The sequence below is a fragment of the Prunus avium genome, chromosome 7 (assembly GCF_965620075.1).
Source record: "Prunus avium chromosome 7, drPruAviu1.hap1.1, whole genome shotgun sequence".
Taxonomy (NCBI): Eukaryota; Viridiplantae; Streptophyta; class Magnoliopsida; order Rosales; family Rosaceae; genus Prunus; species Prunus avium.
This window is the reverse complement of record NC_142290.1, coordinates 6,058,284-6,080,090: the sequence shown is the minus strand read 5'-3', so window position 1 is coordinate 6,080,090 and position 21,807 is coordinate 6,058,284. Positions and strand designations below refer to the sequence as shown.

The 21,807-nt window shown below is 36.6% G+C and overlaps 1 protein-coding gene and 2 pseudogenes across 3 annotated transcripts; 1 reads left to right on the top strand and 2 right to left on the bottom strand.

The window, feature by feature from the left end:
- Positions 1 to 1,189: 1,189 nt before the first annotated feature.
- On the top strand, positions 1,190 to 10,197 carry LOC110771370 (Transducin/WD40 repeat-like superfamily protein). Of its 2 annotated transcripts, none has more exons than XM_088255923.1 (14): positions 1,190 to 1,446; positions 1,539 to 1,594; positions 1,702 to 1,869; positions 2,528 to 2,642; positions 2,737 to 2,833; positions 2,933 to 3,116; positions 3,478 to 3,532; positions 4,482 to 4,569; positions 4,663 to 4,738; positions 5,155 to 5,254; positions 8,421 to 8,472; positions 9,344 to 9,481; positions 9,642 to 9,729; positions 10,001 to 10,197. In XM_088255923.1, the coding sequence occupies exons 1-14, from the start codon at positions 1,389 to 1,391 to the stop codon at positions 10,061 to 10,063; spliced, it is 1,338 nt and encodes a 445-aa protein (XP_088112049.1). In that variant the 5' UTR covers positions 1,190 to 1,388; the 3' UTR covers positions 10,064 to 10,197. The 2 variants fall into 2 exon arrangements, with proteins under 2 accessions (XP_088112049.1, XP_088112048.1); XM_088255922.1 differs by having other exon boundaries at positions 1,192 to 1,446; positions 2,734 to 2,833.
- A 474-nt stretch (positions 10,198 to 10,671) lies between these two features.
- Positions 10,672 to 11,427, bottom strand: LOC110771373 (acyl-CoA--sterol O-acyltransferase 1 pseudogene; annotated as a pseudogene).
- Positions 11,428 to 12,031: 604 nt separating this feature from the next.
- LOC110771369 (alpha-L-arabinofuranosidase 1-like) lies at positions 12,032 to 21,576 on the bottom strand (annotated as a pseudogene). Its single transcript, XR_015837058.1, has 18 exons — positions 21,301 to 21,576; positions 20,769 to 20,973; positions 20,417 to 20,471; positions 19,406 to 19,617; positions 18,976 to 19,097; positions 18,720 to 18,873; positions 17,455 to 17,524; positions 16,332 to 16,477; positions 16,187 to 16,232; positions 16,054 to 16,106; positions 15,202 to 15,346; positions 14,534 to 14,652; positions 14,346 to 14,420; positions 14,186 to 14,274; positions 13,644 to 13,700; positions 13,316 to 13,526; positions 12,548 to 12,694; positions 12,032 to 12,354 (listed from the first exon to the last, which is right to left on the bottom strand). The product of XR_015837058.1 is annotated as an alpha-L-arabinofuranosidase 1-like (transcript).
- Positions 21,577 to 21,807: the final 231 nt, after the last annotated feature.

The following is a 21,807-nucleotide window of genomic DNA, read 5'->3' as shown; positions in this document are numbered from 1 at the left end:
CACATGGTGGGATTTTAAAAGCAAGAAGGATTGCCCACACTCTGGGATTTTTTTCTCTTTTTTTTGTTTTGTTTTGTCCTTTAGTTATGATTTCCATCCTTCATTATTCTTTTGGTCTATTCCCATGCAAAAAGAGCAAAACATAAGGAAGAACTAGAAGATTTTGAGCCAGAATTGGACAAAATCTTTACATCCATGGCGCATTCTAAGAGCATCCACAGTGGGGGGGTGTATATGGGGGTGTATGTCCAATGGTGAGATGTAAATGGATGTAAATATACATCACCACCATGGAGATGTAAAATAAAATGTATATTTACATCCATTTTTACATCCCTTGCAGGCGGGACCCACCCGAGAAAAGAGAAGAAAAATGAAGAAAAGTCAATATAAAAGGCTGGGACCCACGGCTACACCCCCGAATTTACACCCCCCACTGGAGCAAAAAACATAGTTACACTCCCCGGAGGTGTAAAGGGGATGTAAAAGTGGCTTTACACCCCCGAATTTACACCCCCCACTGTGGATGCTCTAAGCTGTTAGAATTAGCGGAACCAGACAAGAATGTTCCAAATGAGAAGAAGGATGAGCTTTCCGGACAGCTTTCTGGAGAAGTTGAGGTGGGTTGAGAGGGAGAAGGAGAGAGAAAGAGAGTTGGCTCTGGGGGTGGGTGACGAGAGAGGGGTGGCTGAGAGGTGGGGTTGAGTCAAGAGGGAGAGAGGGTTAGCTGGGTAGGAGAAGAGAGATGAGATTTTTTTTCTTCATTTTTTAATGATTTTAATATGATTTTAAAATTATTTTTAACAGGTACATAATTTTTTATTATTTATTTGTCCACCTGTAAGTCCACGTCATAAAAAAATGGAACCCATATTCGCCACATCAGGATTTAACAGTCTTACTAACCGTCTTACTAACGGTGGGGGCAATTTGTAAGTTTTCCGGGAGGTTTTTTTTTTTTGGGGTCAATTCCGGGAGTTTGAGTATGTACTAGTAAATGTCTCCAAAGTTGGGTATGAACTTGAAAATAACTTTTTAAAGTTTTACCCTTATGTAATTTGTTCTTAAAAAAAAAAAAAAAAAAAATCTCAAAAACATAAAATTTCACAGCCGGCACAGATTGAGCGGGAGGGCAGATGCCGATAGAGGGATTAAAAATTAAAATCTAAAAACCGCTAGAAAGCTACGCACAGAGGATTTATTTGAAAATAAAAATAAAAAATCTTCGGAGGGCAGAAAAGAGTCGCCCATTACAATATAATTTGGTAAATTCGATTGAGAAACTGAACTGAGTTTGAGCTTGAGCATTTTCAAAAGCGGGAAAAGTGTGAGCACAGAAGAGGCACAACGAAACCCTAGTCGTCTCCAAACTCCAACACAAGGAAGAAATGCCTTCCTTTCCTCATCCTGGTTCTGTCTCCATATGCGAAATCAATCGCGACCTCAGTATGAACAAACCTCTCTCTCTCTCTCTCTCTCTCTCTCTCTACGTGTTTTATATGTAAATTGATATTCATATATATGCATATAATTTGCAGTCACTGCTGAGAGCCTCTCGGATGATGTAGCCAAGGACACTTATGGAAAGATTCTTGTGAGTAGTAAACCTTTTTTCAAATTCAGTTCTTAAATGCATTGTACATTATTGATCGTGTTCATGTGGCATTGGAATTTGGGGGTGTATGTGAAATTTTTGTGTAGGGAATGGTATTCAGTCCGGTTCCATTTCAGCCGGATCAGCTGGCGCGGCCACCAAGCCCCGACCAGGACGACCAACAAGTTGCAACGACAGCTTCAACAAAGGGACTTCTACAAAATTTGCAGGGGATCCTCAACCGCTCTCTCACACCTCTCTTCCATCCTAATCATGTGTGTTGGATTTTCTTTTCTGTATTTACTAATCAACCAGTTGAACTTTTTTTCCATTTGTGTGTATATTTTTGCATGTGGTCCTTTTGGAAGAGTCATTACCTACCATGGGAGTTGAGTTAGGCATTATCTAATTAAGAATACAAATACCATGTTGAGTATGAGATTTATTGGGCAAGACAAACCAATAATCTGATCGGAGTAGCAGTAATGCTAACCCAATAGTTGGTTCGACTTCTGTTTCGTGGCATCCAATATTTGTTGAAGAAGCATCTCTGTTTGTGCCACGTTTCAGCCGCCCATTAGTGTCAAGACATGTGCCCATCAAAAGTCGTTGAATGTAGATATGACACATAAATTACAAATTCACCCTAATTATTCAGAAAGATAATAAAGTTTTAAATGCCATGTCCAGCATGTACCATAAAACTGTAGAGTTATTGCCTTGAGTCCATGTTGCCATGACTAGTATTACATTATCTTATCAGTGTATTAGCAACCCTTGATTAGCTCTGATTGCTTAGCTTGTTGTTAGTAGTTAAGCAGCGACAAGGTTCATATGAGAGACAACAGTTATGAAGAAAGTGCAAAAAGACTTCTAGATGAGAAAGTGGTAAAAGGATTCTTAAATCTAGGTCCTTACTAACTGAACTTGTAGGTAAACTTGTTACCAGAAGTTGATCTTCAAGGAGTCAGCTGGCACCAACATAAACATATTATAGCATTTATATCTGGCCCAAATCAAGTTATAGTTCGTGATTTCGAGGATTCAGGTTAGATGCTTTACTAGTTAGTGCTTTCAACTGTATAAGTTGTTTCTCTGCTATTTTCATTGGCTTGCCAATACAATTTATACTTCAACAGAAGGGAAGGAGCCATGCATTTTGGCTAATGAGTCCCAGAGAGAGGTCAAGGTACTTGAGTGGAGGCCAAATGGTGGGAGACAACTTTCCGTAGCATGCAAGCAAGTATCATAGTTTCTGTATATCTACATTTTATGTATTTAGATGGGCTATATGATTGTAAGTCTGATTTTCTCTCATTGCGTGGGATTTAATTTCAGTGGTGGAATTTGCATTTGGGCTGCTTCTTTCCCGGGAAGTGCAGCCTCTGTCAGATCCGGTGCTTCTTCATTCTTGGGAACTCTCTCTAGAGGTTCTGGAGTCCGATATACTTTGGTGGATTTTCTTCGAAGTCATAACGGGGAACAGATCAGTGCACTGTCATGGAGTCCCGATGGAAGATATCCAAACAATCTCTGTTTTGGTTTTCAATTATTTTAAATTGATGAGACTCTGCATGAAAATATAGGCTTTCTTGCAATTTATCACTGTCATCTATATGTGATTATTAAAAAATTTGAGAAAACTTTTTAGCTTTTGTTTTCCTTTTGCATTTTGTAGCAGTAGTCCACATAAGTTTACCTGCTCTATAGTATTATCGTATGACATCAATTTTCTTTCTATATACAAGGAAGGATAATATAGGATTTTGTCTCAAGTAGTAACAAAGGCCCAGTTTTCTTTGTATTGAAAAAGAGCCTTTGTTTTCACCTTCAGTTTTGTTCAGTAGTGCTATATGTGATTTCCTTGACGTGGATTTACATATTTGGCATCTGGCTCTTATGAGAGCTCGTCATTTACCATATGGGATGTTGCTCAAGGTATTGATCATATATTACCTGCTACTACCACTCTTAATGTGCTCTCTAGTTTTCTGGTGACTTTTTTGGCTATTGCTTGACATTGTTTCATGTTTTCTGCATGTTAAAGCTTATATGTTTGCTTATCATCATTAGCATGTTAATTACTACATTACCACCAGACATTGTTTCTTGTTTTTTTGCATGTTAAACTTGATGTTTGCTTATCATCATTAGCATGTTCATTACTACATTACCACAACCATTCTAGTTTTGTTTGTCCAAATAACTTGATCTTACTTACACTTTGCAAAACTGCAACCTCAAATATTTGTCACTTAAGTTGCATATACTGTTGTAGAACTGACGCTGGTTTCTGAGAACTATTAATGAATTTTATGAATGATTTGGTATATACTGTGAAGATTGGGAAAAAAACAATGAGAAGACAAGGGCTCCATTCACGATTGCTTTGTAACAACTTGCATGCGATTTTCTTTCAATAACGAATTTTGAATTGGTATATTTTACCAAGGTGCTTTTGCTTGTATTTTAGATGCTTTTGAAAAAAAAAAACATTTCAGGAAGTGCTTTCTGTAAGCTACTTGTGCTTGAGCAGGCAATGGAATATTATACAAATATTGATAGTGTTTCTTTGCTTTCCTTTTAAGAAGCAATGAATTGTGGTTTGGTATATTTTACTGAGGTGCTTTTTCATGTGCTTTTGCTGTGTTTTAAGTGCTTTCAAAATTATTTTAGAAAGCTCTTTCTAAAAGCTGCTTGTGCTTGAGCAGACTAGCATTATGGAGTTAATATTTGTGTTTCTTTCTCTACCGCCAAACCCCTCTATCCAAAATCTATTATTTTTTATTTTTTTGATGAGTGATGAGATTATTTAACTTTTTTGAAGCAGAAAAAGTAAACTCTACTTTCGGAATGTATGATTTCATTTTTTTATTTGCTTTATCAGGGCTTGGGACACCCATTAGACGAGGACTAGGTGGCATATCAATGCTGAAGTGGTCGCCAACTGGGGATTACTTTTTCTCAGCAAAATTGTACTTTCTTCTTTGAGTAATTGCACTCTGATTTGGTTTGTCCCACTCTTAGTTGAAGCTGGTTCATAAGATGATCATTCTGTTCTTTTACAGTGATGGAACATTTTATCTCTGGGAGACAAACACATGGACATCTGAACCATGGTCTTCAACTAGTGGCTTCGTCAAGGTAAAGAAAAATGAATGTTCATAATTTGTTGATGCATAGAATTTTTATTTAAAGTGATGACCCATGTAGCTATAAAAAAAATTTGATGATTGAGCTGTCAGCCTATGGAATTTTTCCAGTCATTTTGTGTTGCCTAGAAATATTAAAATGCTCATTTCAAGAATCCCTTGCAAGTTTCTCAAAGTTTAGACTACCCGACCTTTACACCTCTCAAAACTCTATCTCACTCCAAACCCACCCACCCCACCCACCCCCACCCCCTCTTCCTCCCTCTCTCTCTCTCTCTTATCCGTCTCCACCATATGTTAATCCCCCACTCATCAAGCTAATTTAAAAGCACATTCAGATTTAATTGAACAGAAAGTTCTATATTGATTGGAATTTTCCCTTATTTTAATATATTTTTTATACTCTAGGGAGCATCATGGGATCCTGATGGGCATATGATACTTCTCGCTTTCTCTAAATCTTCAACATTGGGTTCCATTCACTTTGCTTCAAAGCCTCCATCACTTGGTAAGCGAGCTTACTTACAAGTTTTATGTTTTGAGTCCATTGACATATAGTGCCTTTTGATCTCTATTGTCGTTGTCCTTTTTTTTTCAACTTAATTGACATGAGAAAGTTGTTAGAAACCTAACAATTGGAAGGAAATGCAACGTATTTTGAATAAGAAGTGTGGGTTCTCCTATGTCTAACATCTTAGAAGACAAACAAAACTATAGATATATAAGACGAAATTTGAGAAGCATCTTTTTTTTTGAAAAGAAACAGTATTATTCAAATAGGATAGAGCGAAAAACACGAGATGGCCAAGGAGGCCATCTTACAAAACAGAAAGAAAAAGCTCTGCACTACAACACTACTGCTTTCCAATCTAGGTGGATAAGCTGAAAGCTGATATCCTTAAATTCTACAGAAACAGAGGCCCAAAGAGATGCCCAGACTCGGATACGATCCCATATCATCTCTACCTCGTCCCCCATCACATTCTCAAAAATTCTCCTATTCCTTTCCCCCCATATTTGCCAGAAAATTGCCATCATGGCACAGTTTCCCAACACTAAACCCTTCCTCCTCCCACCAAAGAATCTGAACCTGGCTTCCAACACCTCACTACAAGTTGCAAAGTTTCCCCATGTTATCCCCGTCTCCCGGGATAGCTTAGCCCACAGGGACGAGGCAAAGGGACATAGCAAAAAGAGGTGATCCACAGATTCATTTTCTTTTTTGCACAGGACACACCAATTAGGAGAGAAATACCAGCTGGGTCTTTTCCTTTGGACCAAGTCGCATGTGTTAATTCTGCCTTGAGCGATTAGCCAAACTAGTACTTTTACCTTAGGGGGAGCTTTAGATTTCCAGATTACAGCTGGAGGGAAGCAGAGATTTGGATGGGGATTTACCATCAGGTGCCTAGTAAAAGAAGTACAGGAGAATACTCCTGAGGGCTCTAAGTTCCAAACTCTGGTGTCGCATCTACTAAGAACCAACACGACCTGTTCCAATCTGAAAAGTAGCTCAGATAGTTCCTCTATTTCCTCATCCCTTAGGTTTCTACGGAACCCAAAGTCCCAGCTTAGTGGAAGGACATTCCTGTCTATAGAGATGTCTGCGATTTTGGCATTTTGTTTACGAGATAGTCGGAAAAGGCGAGGGAACCTCTCCCCCAAAGTCGTATCTCCCAGCCACACATCTTCCCAAAATCTTACTCTTTCACCATTTCCGACCTTGAGGCGACAACAAGCAGCAAAATAACCCAAAACTTTGATTATTTCAGTCCATGGACATCGGCTGGAACCTACCGATATTATTTTAGAGTCCCACCCATTCACCTGTAACCCATACTTACTCTTAATCACATCGTACCAGAGGGTATTGGTTTCATTTTGGAATCTCCATAGCCACTTCCCAAGTAAGGCCTCATTACGTTTCCTTAGATTTCCAATCCCGAGTCCCCCATTTTCCTTTGGTAAGGACACTACCTCCCATTTCACCAAGTGGTCCTTCCTACCTTCCTCCACACCTTCCCACAGAAAGTTTCTGATTGTCTTCTCCAGCCGTTTTGCCACACTAGCTGGAATTCGGAATAGTGATAAATAGTAAGTTGGTAGGCTGCTCAATACTGCCTGAATTAGAGTCAATCTTCCCCCTCGAGATAGAAACGCCTTGCTCCAACCTTCTAACCTTCGTTCTACTTTCTCTAAAACCGGGTCCCAAAAAGGTAAGCTCCTAGGTTTTCCCCCAAGAGGCAGCCCAAGGTAAGTCAGAGGCCAGCTTCCTTTGCCACAACCTATCTCAACGGACAGGCCCTCTACTTCACTGTTTTCTGCATTAATTCCAACAATTGAGCATTTTCCTCTATTTATTTTCAGACCAGAACACAAGTTGAAAACCTCCAGAATATTTAGAAGATTGCGAAGATTTCCTTCCTTCCTTGAGAAGCATCTTAGCAACAATGGTTGAATGCTTTGGAGGAAGCTTCTAATAATAATTTGATATCTGTATTACTTGAGGTCTTACTTAGGTACCTTCAAGCTCTATTGGAATTTGGAATTTGCAAAGATTTAGTATTGTATGTGTCATTTTGATCTCTGATTCTCTGTTGAAAAGATATTCTGTCTGTTGCATTGCAATGAATAAAATACACGAGCTTTTATAGAATGCATAGAACCAAATTTATCTGAAAATCTGCTCTTGAATTTAGTTGGAATTTCCTACAGTAATGACTCCTGAAGCTTTGAGAATGGACCTTAATTCCCAGCTTGGTACAAGAAAATTGACCTGAAGTCTCTAAACACCATCTTCTTACATCCTCTCTGTATGGGAATAATCTCACCTCCTCCGGCATCCTTAGCAAGTTTGGCATCTCCTCCATATCCTTCTCTCTTAGATTCCTCCTAAAACCAAAATCCCAACTGTAAGGGAACAAATCTGGATTTGTACAATTTGCAATAGACATGCCATGATAACTTGATAACCTATATAATTTTGGAAAAGTTTCTGCCAAAGAACTCTCCCCATGACCAAATATCCTCCCAGAATCTCACATTAACCTCTCCCAACTACCAATTTACAGCAGCTCTGAAAAGCATCGTATCCTCTAGAAATGCCCTTCCAAGGATTCCTGCAACTTCCCTTATAGTAGACAATTACAGTCAGCCCTTAACTAAGCAAACAGGCTGTAAATTGCATACATTGACTACAGTATCTAATGCAATAGCACTATCTCATTTGGTTTTCTGTTGAAATGTGAAATTTTATGGCATTATTCAATGACTTTAGTAGAAAACAATAAGTAGTCTGATTTCTTGCCTATAAATTTTATCGTTGATTTCAACCTGATTATTGAATTTGCACCTATGATGTGAAACACACAAGATTTTCATGGGATTACCTATTTTAGCCTTCTTTCAGAAGAGAGAAAATTGTCTGAATACATTTCCTTAGTGTTTGCAGTGTGCACTTTGGACGTTTGATATATACTGTTATTTTTTCTAAGGAAGTATTTCCGTGTACACACTGATCCTTTTTACAGATCAGTGATGCGATGGTTAAAAGAACTTGCAAATTTTGATTTTCAAATGAATGTCAATAGTGTCATGATGGATAACAGTTTTTGAGATGCAATTGAAAAATGTATTTGGATTCTTACTGGTAAGGTCATGTTTGTAACTTTCAGATGCGCACTTATTACCTGTTGAGCTACCAGAGATTATGTCCTTAACAAACAGGTAAACAGTAATCTTTTGTTGCTGTTTTTATATTCTCTATATTTTGATTGCTCTATGAGTGTTTGATCAACCATTTGTCATTTAATGGGGTTTCTTTATCAGAACTGTATTATATTGTTGCTTTCACAGAGTTAAGAGTTAATTGCAAAAGACATTTTTATTTGGCATGATTTCTTGATAAGTTGGTTTCTGGAAGTGAGCTAATTGGATTTCTTAATATTTTTTTTATAGCATCCATGGTAATTTGCTTTAATTTCTGGACTGTCTAGTAGCAGGGCCATTGGCCTTTATTTGGTAGTCTCTGGTGAAGTTAGTTTCTCAACATTTCTTTTCTGGAGTGCTTATAATGCTTGCAACATTAAAGCTTACTTCAATGTTTAGTGATCATTCACTCATCATCTTTACCGTCCCTTGCAATACCATTACAGTGCTCTGTGCTGCCATGTAGAGTACCCAAAGCCAATCCATTTGCTACTATTGCCTTCTGAAAACAAAAGAAAAAATGAAAAGGAAAGAAGAAGAAAAAGTTACTAAAGCCGACATGTTGATGCCATCCATATTGCCTGATTTTATCCATAAGTAAATAAGTAGATATATAAGATTCCAATTTACATTCTTTTTCTGTTCCTCTCTCGTTCATAATTATGTTCCTGCCTTGTGCTTTCTGCTTCACATGGGACGCTACTAAAATTCTCCTTGAGGATTGATCAGACTAAACAATCCTCAAACTAAGAATTGCAGAAAAGCTTTATAGTTTGTTATTTTAAATTACAGTTGCGAGTTAAAAACCTCAGCGTGTATAGCAATACATACCACTTGTACGTGGTAATATTTGCCCAAGAAAGTTCTGATATGTCGTTATTTCCTCCAGTCAGACCATTGAGAAGATAGCTTGGGATGCTTCAGGAGAGCGTTTGGCTGTATCTTTTAAAGATGGTGATGAGTTATACAGAGGTCTTATTGCCATTTATGATGTTAGAAGGACTCCTCTAATATCTGCATCATTGATGTGAGTTGATTATACTCTTCTTCTTTTTTTCTTTTTCTCATTTTTGGCCAAATGCTGAGTTTTGTTATCTAATCATTGATTTAATATTGTTGTTTGCTGACAAATGGAACTTGATATCAATTTATCTGGTACTTATGATTTATACCATATATGAATTCAGTGGATTTATTAGAGGACCTGGGGACAATCCAAAGCCGTTGGCGTTTTCATTTCATGACAAGTTTAAACAGGGACCATTGCTTTTTGTGGTAAGTCCTACTCAAATGTTCTGTTTATCTCCTCATGTACTTGGAATTTTTCTGTTAATTTTTGGATCTGTAAATGCATCCTTGCAATAACATATATGTAGTTTCTAGTGTCTATAGATTCTTACCAAGTTGAGATATTGTTGTATTAAATTTCCATGTCTGTACATGCTTTGTTTTTAGTTATATTTATTTTTAATTGCAATGATCAGTACCAATCATTTCTGGAAAACAAATTATGCAATTTTGGACTAACTCGTGCTTGCTTTTGCAGTGCTGGAGTAGTGGATTTTGCTGTACCTACCCTCTCATATTTCGTTCCCATGTTCTTCCCTAGTTTGTTCCCAATTTGCTCTATACGGTACCAGCACTGGATTTTCCAGACCTGACAGATTTTTGTAAAGTCAAACATTGTTGAACTAGCATTCTAAAAATATTTTTTATTGATTTTAAAGGAAATTTTTGGTAATGCATGAGTTTAGTTATTGGTCCATGACTATAGGAAACCAATTTTGTCAAATTCAAGTGCAGAGGTAGCTGATAAAATATGAAACTGGCAATTCATCTAAATGTCCCCGATTTTCTTTTGAGTTTTACATTTTTTTTATTTAAAAAAATGTTAATGCTTATGGCTCAGAATAGTATTTTGTAAATCATGCGAGACTAGTTTTCTACATGGTAAACCTCAGTAGTCCCGAAATCTTCATGTTATAGTTGTGAGTTTTATGGCAATTCAAAGATTTCTGGTCTGGTTAGTCAATAGAATACTATTCATAATGATATTTACAAATCATTCGAGTTTAATTTGCTATATTTTACAATGGGTATACTAGTGATTTGCCTTCTGAACTTGTACCTAACTTTCAATTAACTCCCTATCTTTCTTTTTATAGAAAATTAAGGATATGAAGTTTTTTTCGCCAATTCCCAACCCCCCACCACATCTAAATCCACAACATTTCATTCAATTTGCCGTTAAAAATAGGACAAAATGACCATTTTATACATTAAAAATAAATAAATAATGAAAAATAAAATTAAAGGTATATTAGTGTGAGCACTGCAGGCAGCGGTGCCCACTTGCGATCAATGACACGTCGGGAGATGTCGAGGGTGGGCTCGTAAACGGTGGGTTGTAGGATGCTGGTGACCATGAGGTTCCATCGTCTGCCTCAGAAGTCTTGGAGTGAGGTGGAGAGGTAGGGCTCGTTGAATTGGCCATCAATATGTGATTTTTGATTTTTGGGGACCATTTTGGTGATTTGCAGGTGGGTTTTCTTTGTGTTGTTGTGGGCTATTTTCATTTTGGGTATTTTGGTGTGATTTTGCTGGAGAGGAGTTTTCTTTGAGTTGGTTATTTTGATTTGGTAAAGATGGGATTGAATCATTTTGGGTGTTTTTGTATTTGCCTAATGAATTTGGGGGTGGGTTGTTTTGTTGGATCTTGATGGGAAGGCAAGCAACAGCAACAAAGCGACCAAGAGAGATTGATGGGTCAGAAGACAAAGATCCTTTACCAAAAGCCAAGAGGAAGAGCTTGAAGTTGGCAAGCCAAGAAATGAAAAACAATCTAACACCCACAAGATGAATGGAGGAGAGAAAGAGACACACAATTGGAAGCAAACAAAGGAGTCTTGTGCAACTTTTGGGGACTAACTTGGCAGTGGCAAAGCAGTAACATAGACAAAGATAGACTGAGAGTCATACCTTGAAGAAGTTGGCTGTGTTGTGATGGGATTGATAGGGTTGCTGGTTCAGTGTCTTTTTCTTTTATTTTTCTTTGTCAATTTTCTTCTTTTTCTTCAATTTTTAAAAATAATTTAACTAAAAATTGGATGAAATGTTGGGGATTTAGACGGTATGGGGGAAATTGGAGAAAAAAAGAAGTTCATATCTTTAATTTTCTTTAAAAAAAGGATAAGGGTTTAATTGAAAGTTAGGTACAAGTTCAGGGGGCAAATCACTAATATACCCTTTTACAATTGTATAACTAGTACCAAGGCTTAGTGATTCACTTTGTCCCCTACAATCATCTCCTTCTATCACTTTGTTAGTTTTGATGATGTGGCAAGGGTTTACCCATAATCTAAATGGGTGATGTGGTCAAAGTGGAGCCCACCTCTAGCATAATTATTTAACTCTTTTATTTTGCTGGAATAATTAAACAGTAAATAAGCCTTTCTTTTATAAGAGTAATATAGGAGGGGGTAATCGAACCTATGATCTCGGATGAAGAGGTAAATGCTCCTAAGTTCCTTGAGTTACAAGCCCGTCGCAAGGTGCTTGTATATGTTTAGGCTTAATAAAACTCAAAAATAGAGGATAACCCTTTAGTTAGTAATACAATAAGGATAAAGAATCAGAATCCAAAGACTAAAATCCCAAAAGTCTGTTATTTGTGCCCTTTCGCAAGACTAGTGTTTCCTTACCCAAAGCAACATTTAAAACCAATTTAAAATGAGCCCTTATTCTATTTCGAACTTTTAAATAGAAGATACGGAGACAGAATCAGCTCTAGCTTGATTCTATTAAGAAATCAATCGAAGTGAAAGAATTCGGCGAGATTGCAACCTCCACATCCTCACCACCCTCACCAGCCTTCTCAAGTGGAATCCGGTTCGGTATCACCTGCATTTAATTTAAAACCAAAGTAAAAAGATATTGGATAGAAAACATGGTCCAAAGCATTGTTATGTTCAACGCTATCAATATTGGTTCATCATTGTTCCCACAAACATTGTCCAAAGTATATACAAAAGCAATGTAGGGTCATGTCTTCAACAACATGAAAATGTTAAAGGATACAAGTTGACTCAGATACCTTCTTTGGCTCATTCAAGGAATTCTCATCCATTGGGTTGTTTGACGTGAGCACGGTCTTGGTCGACTCAGACAGATTAATGGAATTCGGCTCCAACCCGTCCACAACAATCTTGAGATTCACTATGTCTGTTCCGAAGTTCACAATCTACAGAAAGAAATAATCATCACAAAGTAATAAGATGTCACAGAATATGACATGCACCATATTGGTAGAAACTGTTGAACGAAGCGGCATGAATTTGGAATGAAGTCATAGTTAAAAAAGAAACCTACATATAAAAATAGTTCAGACCAGATACTGAGCAATACAGAAAAAGAAAAGCAGACAGATTCACCATACTGAACAAAGAAAGATGACACCAAACACACAGAAAGAACGCAGTACAAGCAAACACATGTTACTTCAGACCAGATACGCCTAGAAAGTTGAGCAGAAAAAAGAATGGACAATATTTATAAATACACCCCCTATATTTAACTGACAATTCATATAAAACTTATTGCTATAGTATTTCTGATTCATGCATTGATTGAGTTGCCTCTAATATTTTCCAATTGAAGCAACAAAGTCGTAATAGTTCTTGAGCAATGTGAAATATGAGCTTCTCTCCATACTAGGCATTCCAAATATGTATTAGATGGCAAGAAACGCTATAAGGGCATCGAAAAACTACAATTTACACAGAACAAAAAAGGTTAGATGAACACAATCTCAATTAAGCATCACGAAGCATAAAACTGACTGACATAATGTACTAGCACAAACCTTGATTCTTAGGTAACTATTCTCATTTTCTGAATTTTTCCAAGAAATTGCAGATGCAAGAAGTTGCTCCACTTGATTAGTAGACGAATTTGTTTGGAGTGTTGCATTGAAAATAGTTGCTCCACTTGATTCCTTAAAAAGACATTGCATCCAGTAGCTAGGAGTCCCATAGAGATGTGAGGAGTTAAAGACGATTGCAGAGAATTTCGAGCTTGATGACAGAGAAGTTTTCAGTTTTAGTAATAACTACACAACAATGATCCCCTCTTGAAAACTTAACAAATAAAAATTGCATTGGAGAAAAAAAAATGAGATGAGAAAAGTATACTTCCTGCCGTTGTCATTCGCAAAGAGTGGTGCATAACTTGCCATCTCAACAACATCACTGCATTTGATAAGAATAAACAATGAAAGTACTCAGTAGCTGCCCGTCTTTACAAGTATATAAATCTTTTGGTAAAAAGTAGGTGTAAAGAATACAAGTACATCTGTGATCTATTACCATTTATGATTTTTTATTTCAGTTTAATACTATCTCTATAGGTTGGGAATATCAGAAGCCTTCAACTCCATAGAAAACAGATGTGCAGCTGATCACACAAGGAAATATGGCAACACACAACATGGATTTGTGGCAAACAAAAGTGCAGGAAATGCTATGCATTTCTTTTGCAAGAAGAAATACTGTATTTGCAAATATATAATAAAGAAGTTAGATCTTTAATTATGTGTAGGCATATCTATATAAGATAGCAAACTATGCATATTTTTCCTGCTGGAACTTTGAAGAAAAATAATTCTGTAAAGAAAACATTGTAAGCATTCTGGAAAATATTACAGGAAACAAATTCTTGAAATGCTACAACAAACCTGTTTTTCTCCAGCCCAATGAGAAATCCAGCTTCACCTAGTGCTGCTAGAAGACTTCCTGTTGTGACGGCATACTCACTCACAAAAGCCTGAATCATATTGAATGTTAAGAAAATTAATAGAAGCCATGCAGAGCAGATTAAATAGCACATTACCCTACCTTGGGACCACTACGTGATGTATGATCAAAGTGATGAGCCATAGAAAACATGTTTTTGGGATCATCTGCATAGAACTTTACATGAAAACATGTCATTCCATGTTGCCAAATCAATGATCCGACGCATTGAATGGTAAAAAAAAATTCATTAGCAAGTGTAATACAAGTGGTGGTGTTATGAAATTTACATGAAAATCAAACAAATCAGCTGGATGATCCAACTTTTGAGAAGATCCGTCACAGTTTGAAATTATTTTGATGTCTGGATAGGCACGTTTTATAGCACTATAGAACTTAAGGTAATTTCCTGGTCAAGAAAAAGAGGAAAAGCATAAGCGTCGTTGAGAATATAAAATCCTCTATTATATATATTACATTGAATCACAAAATCTAAAATTCAAGGTCCCTGCATCCTCTGCCAATTGCTTATGTGTTGGATGTGCAACTTTAACATATGTTAGGCTGGCCAGATGATTCGCTCAGCAATTCAGTTGACTAATTGCTGAGAAAATCAATAAGGCTCGTCTCCCAAATTTACAAGTAGATCCTATGTAGAAATTGTCCTTTAGAATTCTACTCTTTCGAGAATTTGGAGTGAAGAACTGAAGTTATTGTGGAAAAAAATTCAGATCTTAATCAGAGTTATTTCCCGAAGCATATTGCAAAGTTGCAATTGTTTTAAGGACAAAAGAGTGAAAACTGCACTAAATTGTAAGGACATTCATATAAACAGATTAAGTTATGCATGACTTTGCATGCAGAAAGTCATCCAACGTCCCATATGTGTAAAACTCAATCCGTTCCATCTAACCAACTAAAGAGCAAACAAAAAGCATGAACTAGAAAATTTACAAACCTAGGTAGTTCTTTCTTCCGCAATCCTCATTCCCAATACCAACATATGTCAAGTCAAAGGGTTCTGGGTGTCCCATTGCAGCACGGAGAGAACCCCACGTGGAATTAGGATTGCCTCTAGCAAACTCAAGACCATCAAGAGCTTCCTGTAAACAAGAAAATGTGAAAGTTAAACCATAAGTTTGAGATTTACTAACACATAACAGGTTTACTAACACGATTTGGAATTAAGTAACAAAATTTATCTTATATAGGACATCAAAACTTCATCTTATCCACAGTTCTTCTCATTTATGTTCAAATTGCATTAGATAGACATATAGCATTCATACTTATAATGTTAATGAGTCGATACAAGTTCTCATATCACATTGAGAGTTCAATGCAAAGTTTTCCTAGTAGCAGCCAATACACCACATTAACACATATTTCACATAATGTGAATGCTTTTACTGCATTTTGTTGCTATGTTTTAGTGTTTTTTAATGAGTGACAACACCTTATGTCACCTGCAGCTCTGCCCTACCCTCACCACAGCAACCCCACTTGTATGAACATCCTTTAGTGGGAACTCAAATGAAGCTAGGCTTGGAGACAACGAAACTACTTGACCAGAAAAAGAAGGCAAAATCTAAATTTGATCTCCTAAAACCATATTTGCAAAGATGTTTCATACACCAAACACAGATTTATAAGGATGAAGCATATTTTGAAAAGCCTAAATGTGACTTGCATATATTTGCTTTAGTTGCAAAGATATAATCCCGATTAAAAAATAATTAATGGTTTGCTACATCGATTTGGTATCAGTTACTGATTAGCTAATGAAAAATGGTCAGCAATGCAGACATACCTGTACAAATGGTAAGACACTGGAAGTATCAACTTGATCAGTGTGACTGATTCCTATGAAATTCATACGGTCAGTATTGGGGTAAACGTGATTATTGAAAAGATAAAGTAAGCACTGAGAAAATGTGAAGTACCGTTATTAAATACCCATATTGGCAATGTACCAAGGTCCTCTGCTAGCTGCATAAATAAAATTTTCAAAAACTGGTACCAACAGAAGCAGGATTTTAAAGGAAACTCCAAGCATTCTTGAATGACAGAACTAAAAAAGATACCTACTTGGAGAAACTCAAAATAACCAAGTCCGTCATCAGTCCAGTACATCCAACAATCAGCAAAGTGTCCAGGTCTCTCTTCCCAGGGTCCAATTGTTTCTTTCCAACGAAATGCATTTCGTAGCCATTCACCTTCGACGAAACAGCCGCCTAATGCAACACAATAGAAAAAAAATACGAATTTTTTTGAATATAATAGCTCCGCTGTATTGACCGTATTAGAACATGTATCATCTCTTATCACAAAATCAAGCATTTTTAGCATGGTTTGGCATTTAAAAAGAGTCCCAAGTTATTTTTGTCAAGTGGTCAGGCGATCAAGCCAGCAAGGTTACCCACTAAAAAAATTCAAATGTATATGATGTCCAAAAGATAAAAATGAAAATAATTTCAGAGAAAACAGTGGATTAGTTCATATCTGCAGGTAAACTGATAGCAGCCAAAGAAGGACAAGGTTACTTTTATTTAAGCTTGTTTAATAAAGATCTGCATCTTTGTAAAGAAACAGGATTTTTTTTTTCCCATTAAGATTTCAATCATTTTGCTTACAAAGTTTCTGTGAAGCCTGCTTTTCGCTCAGAGGCTTGAGAAAATAAGTAAATACCATAGAACATTGGTAGATATAGTGGACAGCAGGCAAACATAAACAACAACAAACCATGATGAGATAATATAGTAAAAGCATATGAAATATATGAACCTCCACAACAATAATGTCAAAGCTAGAATCTTCCGTCAACACACCCCCACAAATGAGGTGTCACTCAATCCAAGCCACATGGACAATATATATTGGGTGATGTGAGAGCAAGCGTGGCTGTTGGGCCCAACATGTAGATAACATGCTCTAAGACCATGTTATAATGTGAACATCCAACCCAAAACCGAATGGCAATGAGTTGAGATGCCCAAGATCATTCAAACTATCATGCAAGACTTTAATTCCTGATGTGGGATTCACACTCGCAAACAACGAGTTGATCTTATATACTAAAACAAGATCTATTGGACAGATTTGAGTAAAGCTAATCACCTTTTATCTATTGAAAATGGTACACTTGGAGTTATATATGAAAAGCTCAAGTTTAGTAACTGTCTCGTATTAAGACAAGTAAATCCAAATTTACCTGGAAATCTCATAAATTGAGGTTTTAAATCTTCCAACATTTGAACAAGGTCCTTCCGAAATCCATGTCCCTGATCCAAAATGATAGTTTCATAAAGAGTAAAAAGACACATAAGGTATGCATGTAGCAAAGCATATCACACAGCTCCTTACAAGTTAAACGTTGAAAGCTGGCAAGCCAATGGATATAAGGGCATAAAATTTAATAAATTAGATCAACTTCCAACATCACCGAAATTTAACCAGCAAAGTTCAAACTTGTATGCCTGCAGTTTTTCAACTTCTTTTTAAAGTATTCCTGAATACTCTGTTTCGTTCTTTTTTTTCATCATAAGAAACACAATTTCACTAATCATAAATGATATAGAAAAAGGAGACAAAGTATCATTAAAACATCATTCCAATCTAATAAACCCGGTAGGAAAACAACAGCTCCAATTAGAAAATACCCCGGATAAAGAAAACATCCCTAAAGACTATCAATCCAAACATGGAGAAACTTTCATCAATATTAATGGCAGTAACAGAATTGCAAAGTAGAAATTATGACAGATTCAATGTAGATTATGTTGTGATCTTAAGAAATTATATTTTCTGTAGCGCTTGCTGCAATGTCATATATTTTCCAATGGTTAGGTCCATAATTCACATTGGAAGAATAAACAGAGTGCAGTTTGCATTCAATAAGTCACATTCAAACAAAATATAACAACACAGGCTAAAATAATACAGCTGTTAAGATGACTAGCTGAAAGTGTGGATATATCAAACCATGCATTCTTCATTTTGAGAAATTTTCATCAATGAAAGTATGAGGTGTTTGTTACATCCTCAAATGTATTGGCTATCAAAATCACAATTACTGAAGTCAATAAATATGACATATTATGTATAATTCTCTCTAAATTACATGCCTACACAAAACAGGAAAAAACTGGCTTATAAATGAAGTCCAAGGAAAAGTACATATGCAACCAAGAAAAACTATATCTGAGGAAAAGATGTTCTAGACCCTTATATAACAGATAGGTGGTCTAAAAGCATAATGCATCCTTCATGGTAATACTCCACCCCTAGTATGAACTTCGCGTTAATCAGCTTTCATATTAATGTCTTTCAAAAGACTATAAAATCTAGAATTTCAAAACAGAACATTATACTTGTAACAATCTTGTGAAACACGGGTGAGACGATTAAATACATCCAAATATTGATGACATAATCTCACGTCACGAGAATGAGTGAATTTGTGGAGAAAAAAGGTACCTTATATGTATCCAGGGGCATGACTGACACTTGATCAAACCATATAAACCCTTTTCTGGTTGTTGTCAATTGCAGTCTTGAATTAGGATTTGTTCCTTGGGCTTCCAACATAACTTCGAATTTGGTCCAGTTTGTAACTTCTGAACCAGAAGCTCTGCAAAGGCAATGAAATGTACTGTCAGACTCTTAAATGGAGATAAAACTGTCAGTAAGGAACTGCTGATTACAAAATATCAGCAGAACAGAGGATGCCCACATAATGTTCGCAGCAGCAAGTTTCTGCAACCCATCTGAGCCCGTCAATGATACGGACACATTGATTGATCCAGATGAGCGGACATAAAGAACAACACTGTAGGTCTTCCCCTTTTCAATATTCTGGACAAAACACAGGTAAGAAACCAGTAGCAAAAAGCCAGAAAGAAAAATGTAGTAAAAATTTACATAGTGTGTCTGCAGTTTTGTTGTTCATGTTCTCGTGCTGTGTGCGTATGCATGCACACACACACACACACACACACACACACACACACACACACACACACACACACACACACACACACACACATATATATATAAAGAGAGAGAGAGAGAGAGAGCAATGTTCCGTTTTCAGACAAATACTGTGAATTTGGAACATAAGCATTTAGAATGAACCAATTAGATGATAGTTGAAGGGTTCATACCATGCCCCAGAACCCAGGATTATAAATTCCTACACCATCATCAGGGCAGCTATTGGCACCTTGGCTATCACATAGCACCTCCATTCGGAGTGCAACCTTATTGCGGTCAAAGCATGAAGAACGGTCTGTTGACACTATCAAAGATGACTCATTCCCAATTATTGACCAAGGATCAATGTTGGAAGGAACGTTTGGGCCCCCAGCTTCAAAACCTGTGCGAAAACGTTATTAAGAAGCCTCAGCTCTGAACATTCAGTCAAAATTACGAGCCAAAAGCTAACTATAACATTTTATATTTAGCAATACAGCGAATTCCACATGTCATATGATTCCGAAGAGAACTTTTTAACCACGTACTGATAATCTGAAGTCATTCAACCTGTTGTTGAACTTAAAACTGACAAGACAGAAAAGAAATCAAAGAAAAAAAAAAGAGGGATCTGGTAGTCCATATTAAATGCAGTGAGTGAGGTAGATAAAGATGGAAATCAGTGTGTCACAAAAAAAGTAGAATATTTCTCTATTTTGTACTCAACCACACTTGCACAAGCAGGTAGCACATTAACTCAAACACAACAACTTTGCATAAAAAAAACATTCATAGGATAATCCTAAACATCTCAATGAAGAGTTAATTCAACAGTAAAATGTTTCAGGAAGACACCATAACCCTCCACTTCCAAAATATAAGAACAGAAAAAATGGTGTCTGCCAGCTTGACTCGTACTACATATATCAGATTTGAAAAGAAACTCTGAAAATGTAATGACAACAGAAAGGCATTCAAACAGTTACTTCAATGGTTCTCACACACATGAATTTTGAACTTTCTTGTCAGAATGTGAATCTGGACCACACATTCAAGCACGAATTATTTTGAAATGGTCTAGCTTCACAATCTAGCAACATAATAAGCATCTTATGTTGCCAAACAATCTGGCAAGAGAATATTTTCCTATATGTTATTTTCACTTTTTGTATCAGCTGGAATGCAGAGAGTAAGGGAAGTACCTCTGTTGCTTACAAGCTCAGCCCATAGCCCGCCAGCACCAGCATGGTTAATCTCCTGCAGTGAACAAGCATTTGAGAGAATGCATATACCTCAAAATTAGTAGCATCTTAAATGAAACCACAATATTACTAATATAATGAGACAGACATGTTTAAGCGACAGAAGGTTTATAATTGCCGCATAAATCAGGATATATCCGCACATAAAATAAAATAAAATAAGAAAACAAATGAAAAGAGATTTTAAAAATTGTAAGAATTACAGTAATAGCTAACAAGCTATAGATTATAGAAGTAACAAAAAGCAGTTGGAACTGAACAAAAATTCACTATTCCAAGCCAACACACTAACCTCAAAGAAAATTCCAAACAGTGTTTCAGATAATGGCCGTCCCGATGCTTCAGAAGCATCCACCAGCAGCTTTGCTGTCTGGTTCGTATCAACTCCAAAAGCAAAAGATTGATACACAAAGCAAACCAAGACATATAGCAGAAGAACAACATGAGGGGACTTGCAAGAGCCCATTGCTCAGTTATCACACCCAATACTTCCACAGCTAAAAAAGCAATGACAGAGGAGATACTCAGTTACATTCTGATCAATTAAACAGAAAAAGAACATGGTAACACAAAAAATGCAAAATGGTCTCTCAGTTAATGAATGATCAACAAAATATAGAAATCCAATAAACACTTTCTCACAATGACTTTTTGGTTCAATCAAACTGATAGATGTGTGGTAATATTATGAAAGACCCACAAATAATTAAGACCAATTAAATAACTACAAAGTTGATCAACTCAAGGAGATTGTAGTGAAGCAATAAAATTGATATAAAAAGATAAAGAGAAAAAACCCAATTCCACAAAGAAGAAGAGAATACCCAGAAAGATTTCAGCAATGCTCAGATAAGAGTGCATTATTAAGTTCTCATCCATTTAGTATAAAATTCAGTTCAGAAACTATTGAGTCTCGAGTCTTAAGTCTTGGTTCTTGAGTCGTCTCTCCCTTCTCTTATCCGGCGCTTTTACCTTACTTTCACGAAACAGACCGTGAATTACAAGCAAGACCAAACATATCGAGAAAATTCTACTGTTATAAACCATTGGATGAATAGTTGGTGATGTGGAATTATCCACACCGTTGAGTTATGGTAAATGATTTGTAAGAACTTGAAACCCAGAAAGATGGTGATTTTCGGCAATGCTCTGATAAGAGTGCATTATTAAGTTCTCATCCATTTAGTATAAAATTCAGTTCAGAAACTGTTGAGTCTTGAGTCTTGGGTCTTGGGTCTTGAGCAAGGTCTTAAATAGATAGTTTCGAAAATATCGGTGGTTTAAAAACACCGAAATATCGATGGAAATATCGGGAAAATATCGATATCGAT

Bases quoted from the DNA above. Each gene is read 5' to 3' on its own strand.
- LOC110771370 (XM_088255922.1), top strand. From the start codon at position 1,389: ATGCCTTCCTTTCCTCATCCTGGTTCTGTCTCCATATGCGAAATCAAT. The intron at 1,595-1,701 runs GTGAGTAGTAAA...ATTTTTGTGTAG, and splicing joins ACACTTATGGAAAGATTCTT to GGAATGGTATTCAGTCCGGT. The intron at 9,482-9,641 runs GTGAGTTGATTA...ATATGAATTCAG, and splicing joins CTAATATCTGCATCATTGAT to TGGATTTATTAGAGGACCTG.